Source organism: Megalobrama amblycephala, linkage group LG23 (genome assembly GCF_018812025.1).
Source record: "Megalobrama amblycephala isolate DHTTF-2021 linkage group LG23, ASM1881202v1, whole genome shotgun sequence".
Taxonomy (NCBI): Eukaryota; Metazoa; Chordata; class Actinopteri; order Cypriniformes; family Xenocyprididae; genus Megalobrama; species Megalobrama amblycephala.
In genome coordinates, this window is record NC_063066.1 from 18,070,541 (window position 1) to 18,076,540 (window position 6,000).

Below are 6,000 nucleotides of genomic sequence, written 5' to 3' on the forward strand. Positions count from 1 at the left end.
ACTTAATAGTTCTGCCAAGATTCTTAAGTGTGCATCTGATGGAGGCCACGGGACAGGATTTGTGAATGGCAATGAAGCGATGCAACTGGTGCTAGTAGGTCATGTGACAGTGACAACATGGCATATGTAGTACATCTGAATTTCATTCATACTACCCATTGTCATACTATACAGAACACTTTTTTAACGGCCATGAATAAGTTTAGAATTTGTCATGAAGTATGCGATTTTAGGCACAGTAAGAGACTGCACATATTGAAGCATACATATTGTTATCCTCTAAATGCAGATTTTGCATACATATAGCCTACTAACAGCCTAAAAAACTTAACCTCTAGCCTCTAGATCTAACAGATAACCCTGCCCCAAACCCAAGCTATTGGTTGAGCTCAATTGTGATGCTCAAACAAACAGCAATGATTTGATACCACAATAGAATCACCTTCTTTCCATTCCAGAGGATTCAACCAATAAATGACTTGTTGTCTCTGTTAGGCTGGGGCCGGAGAAAGTATTTCATCAAAATATTACAAATTTCACCTTTAATTCATTACGGTCCATTTATCTAGCGTTCCGTGACAAACTCCCTGCTGCTCTTTAAAACGCAACACTCTAACTGCTCTGCTCTGAAGTTAGTTTGCTGCCAGCAAATGGGCTGAACAGTTTTAGCCTTTGGACAATAAAATACATCAATCACCAGCTTCTGTACTGAGAACTCTCAAGTCAAGAGTCGGGACTCTTGAGCCCTCTTGTCTAGCTTTCCTGAGCTCTTTCCTGCTTTTGTCCAATTTTACTTTCACTCCACTCATGTGATGTGCACCATGGAGCGCAATTCCCAAGTTTTCAAGCGCTATTACATAGATTAGTTAGCCTTATTGGACAGTCACTAAATGACTCATGCAAAGAAATATAGAGCCAAGTGGTTATCCAACACCTTTGTTTGACAGTGGCTACTTTAGTGCTGCGCTCCTCTTGTTGTTTCAGTGTTTGCCTGGAGCTTTTAAACTAAGAAAGTCTGCATGTCTACATGATGGATGGCTGTGGGGGGAACTCTCCCTTGTAAAATCTGTGCTAAATTACCACTGGCTTCAAATGCACATCAGTGTGCTTGACTAATAAACATTGCGCTCACTGTTTGCAAAGATATTAGCAATACGGTTGCAATATTATGCCGCTGTAGCAAGGCGCTAGACCTATACGTGCTACAATTTACAAGATATCAGACCTTTCGCAAATATTTCTACCATCTGCCAGATGGATTTGTGTGCACAGAGCAGAGATGTTTGTTCATTTTAGTCCTCTAAAATTCTCAATGAAACTCATATAGTGCAACAAAATGTTGCAGGTATAAAACAGCAACCAAGACATCAGAATGTCTGTTCCAGATTTGTCAAAAACGATGTGCTTGCTAAGTGGTGTGCAATATACATTGCTGCATGAACTAACTAATAGTTCATCCAATGTCTATGCAATGCAATACAAATCAGTTGAGTGAATCAGTTATTGATTTCAATAAGTGTTTGTTGATTTCAGAAACCTTGTCCAATATTAACCCTTTGATGAGAAAAAAGTTCTTAATCAGCACAAAATTACATTATAACAATTACAATTCAATGTCTCTTTATGATTTCTCTCTTTTTATTGCTTTTTCCCCTTCAGAGCTCCACAGATTGCAACAGTTTCCAGAAACAAATCACAATTTGTCAACTAAACTCATTGTTACCCCTCACAATGAAATATCTTATCAAGATCAATCACACATGTAAAGATTTAATCTTAGCAAATGCCCTTTTATGCCAAAGTGAGGTTGTGAAGATTAAAATGATATATTGGCACATGTTTATTATAGGCTGTTTGGTAAGTGCCGTTTCAGAGTGGAAGTCTTCAGGGTTTGGGCCGCTGCTTATGCATTATTCATGATGTTGTTCCATTGCATCTCTGCAATACAGCCCAGGTCTCCTTAAAGTTACAACACCTCCATCAAACACATGAGCAGAGGCGCACGAGCCAGAACTGTGACAGCGATAGGCTCCAGTGCCATCATTAGCATATTTAATGTTTTTCAATAGAACAATTAAGAGAATTGTCAAAAGTTGTAGCGATATTTGCTATAATTGGATACATCCTTTTTTGACAGTTGAGTGGAATATGGAGGTAGTGGTTGCAAGAGGAGACCCAAGGGGTATTTGTCCTAGGCAGACTTGTATTGTAACCAGCAGATCTTTGAAGAAAACATGACTGTTTCCCATTGGGATCAGTATTACAGACATGTCCTGTGTCACAGCACAAATATTTACAGCTATTATTTACAGCTGTTTTACTGTGTTATTTTAAAAGTACAATAAAGGAGGTAAAAAATGTTGGCAGTGTTTCAAGTGTCTATATGTCAATGTTCAAGTGTGTTCAAGTGTCTATGTTTTACAGCATGCACTGCAGAATTAAATAAATTGCGTTTACTGTAATAGATTTATTTTTATTGTTTGCTAATTTTTTTGTTGTCACTGTTAATTCTTTTGTGTGTGTGATGGTACTAAAATCTTTATGCATGTTGATTATCACCGTTTACACGCATCTATGTCTATTACAGAGTTCCCTTGATGTTAAGAGCCATAAAAACATACAATACAGCAATGATGATTCAATTATTTGTGTTGTTAATTGAAAATGTGCTGAATGAGAAATCTGTAGTATCCTTGACCACAATTAATTGGCTGAATGTGACATTTTGTTTAAATTAGTAAACAATAAATTCTAATTTACTATCATGTTGCCTTGATTTTTCAGCTTTCCTCAACAATATATTTATTATTAGTAATAATTATTAAAAGAGCCTGATTAGTGTGGATGACAACATGCAGATTTTAAGTTCTGAATGCATCAAATAATGCATTTCATTTCAGCGTTGCAGCAAAGTTTGTGCCTATTAATTTTCTCTTGCATGCCAAATAGTTATGCTTTTTCATAAAGTGCTTTAGACATCTTTAATCATTTTCCTTTATCCTTCAAATTAGTTATTAGTAGCCAAGGTAGTACAGTTTTTTTATTTTTTATTATTTAAAACAGTTGTGTTGCTCAGAGAAGAGCATAATTCATCTGCGCTCGTGCGCTGTTCATTAACTTACTGCTCCACGTGGATTTTAATTAGTGGTCAAAGTGAATGTTGCTTCTGTACACAGCGCCTAAATGATTTAAATTCAAAAGTGCTTCAGGCTACTTAAGTGGTCCTAATATCATCACAATGCACAGTACACTTGTGCATCCATATAGCTTACAGTGGTCAAAGTCGCACAGTTACAAAACTAAAACATATAGTTTCATCACTTAGTTCACAGTCTTAGTTTTGTACAATCAGGAAAGAATAAGAATAATTTTGCAAATGCAATGGCCAACTTAACTTTTCCCAAACTACAGCTGTCACTGTCTCATGTGGAGCGATGCCAAACTCACCTCTGTCCGGGACTGGAGTCGTTTGTTCATCTCATAGATTCTGTATTCAGGCTGAACCATGTACGGTGAATGTCTCCGATAGAACGGTCCGAAAGGGGACGAGTAGAACGGGTCGTGCGGAGGGTTGGACATGTTGATTCCGTGTGGCGTTTACAGCAGCGCCAAATATTCAGCATCCATACAGCGCGCGTGCAGGATCTCCAAACGCCGCGAGACAGCAGCAGTCACTGGCTGCACGCGGAGCGGAGAGATGAGAGCGCGCGGAGGAGGCGGGAGAGGAGAGCATGGGGAGGAGGGCTGGGCTCTCATTGGATAGCCGCAGGCTGCACTGGAACATTGTTGAGGGTGAGCCAAGCAAGTCTTACCATCCCACTAAAAAGAAACTGGCCTTTATGTTAATGTTTGTGTTCGGTAACATTCATATTAGCGTGTCAGTGTTGTACACAACTGGGGCTAGCTGTCACAATGAGAAGTCTTTAAGGACTTTGTCAATAACTAAAAATGTTGTTTTCTTCTAGCAGTATTGGTTTTAAGCGCTTAGTTCAAAACTATATTAAATTAGCACATCATTTGTGAATTATAGGACTATTCTTCGGATTTAATTTCCAGTCGTATTTTTCTGTGGTAAACAATTAAATGGGATATATTGAAGTCCACACAAATCAAATTGCTATAGTCTTTCCTTCTGAGTGAAACGGCTTCTCGAACAAGAAAAAATGTGGGACAAAACTATTGTCCATCGGGAATTTAGTTGATTGTTGGATCGTTGTCGTCTGCTATTGCTGTGATGATGTGTGATCTCATGTGACTGACAGGTTGTCCCGCCCCTGTGCCAGTGAACACATCATCAGATAAGAGATGTTGCTGCAAGAGGGAGGGAAATTATTTTTGAGTAATGATTACGAAGACACACAATTTTAAAATAAAAATAATGATGTGCACAGATAAATCATTTATAATTAATACTGCAATATTCTGTAAAAAAAATAAAAAATAAAATTGTCCGTTTTGATTTCATGGTGACTTTAAGGCCAAATATTCTGAAGTTTAAATTTGTTTTTGGGACAATGGTTTATTCAACAAATCTCAGGTGGGGGCAAGTTTTCACATGTTTTTAATGTAATGTCATGCAATTCAGTTCAAGCATATGGCAGGTTCCCATTGTGACAACTTACCCCATGAACATGAATATGAATGGTATCTTTCTTTCTTGGGTAATAATGATTAACATATTCAATAGCTTTAAACTTTATGCCAGGGCCAGAATGAAATGGGGGCTGTAAGCAAAAATGCAAAATTCAAAATGTAGGGGTAAGAAGTAATCATAATGAATTATCCTGTTTGTATTATATTGTAACATAATATGTGACCCTGGACCACAAAACCAGTCATAAGTCGCACGGGTATATTTGTAGCAATAGCCAACAATACACTGTATGGGTCAAAATTATCGATTTTTCCTTTATGCCAAAAATCATTAGGATATTAAGTAAAGATCATGTTCCATGAAGATATTTTGTAAATTTCCTACTGTAAATATCAAAAAATTATTTTTGTGAGTGGATATGCATTGCTAAGGACTTTATTTGGACAACTTTAAAGGCGATTTTCTCAATATTTAGATTTTTTTGCACCCTCAAATTCCATATTTTCAAATAGTTGTATCTTGGCCAAATATTATCCTATCCAACCATACATCAATGGAAAGCTTATTTATTAAAAACTGACACTTATGACTGGTTTTGTGGTCCAGGTCACATATGTATTTTAAAATTCAAGGCCTAGTTAATGAATTAAACTTAATTTAATGGATAATTTATTTTAATACATTTAATGACTGCATTAAAGCATTCAAAATAGTGTAAACAAATCACACGTGTGTTTTTATATGGTCAAAAATAATGCTAAAACCATCCACCTCACATAATCTAAATGCGGACAGAAGAGCATATACAGAGAGTATAAAATGAAATGACTTCAGTAAAGAGTTATAATGTATAAAGGACAGAATATGATGTAATGCTTGGCTGCATCTGTACATGCGATTGTGCCCTTCTGTTAATACTGTATGGCAAAAATAACCTCTATAATTTAAAAGTAAAATAATATAGCAATTTTATAGCACCTCCATATATCAGAATAATGGCCACACCTGAGGCTTCTCTGTAGCTGCATCAGTTGTAAATAGAAACAGAAAACATATAAATAGAAACAGAAAATGTGCATTAAAACTTACCTTTTTACATTATAGAATGTTGCTGCAGTTATTCAGAATTGGAAAATTATTCAATGTCTATTTCTTTCTATGCTAATTTATTCTAATGCTGAGGTTGATACATACCTTTTCGCACTGAATGTTAGAAACCTATTCAAGTCAAGCCCAAAAATGCTCTTCAAAATCCATTCTCTCATTTTATGCTAATTAGCCATTATAAGAATTATTGTGTGTTCTGTGGAAGTATTTGAGGCACAACCATCTTAGACAAATGAAAGTTCAACTCCAAACACTCCAGGCACAGAGATAGGTAATTATGAAAGTTGGGGTGAAAATCT

At 36.5% G+C, this 6,000-nt stretch overlaps 1 protein-coding gene across 2 annotated transcripts in view; it reads right to left on the minus strand.

Annotated features, from left to right (window-relative positions):
* Window positions 1–3,816, minus strand: part of ldb2a (LIM domain binding 2a) — a 68,165-nt gene extending 64,349 nt beyond the window's left edge. Inside the window, exon 1 of one of the 2 annotated variants that reach the window (XM_048176327.1) lies at window positions 3,448–3,816. In XM_048176327.1, the coding sequence (XP_048032284.1) occupies window positions 3,448–3,579 (132 nt within the window). In that variant the 5' untranslated portion in view covers window positions 3,580–3,816. The remainder of the gene's footprint in view (window positions 1–3,447) is intronic. The other variant, XM_048176326.1, reaches the window with a different exon arrangement.
* Between the last annotated feature and the right edge of the window lie 2,184 nt (window positions 3,817–6,000).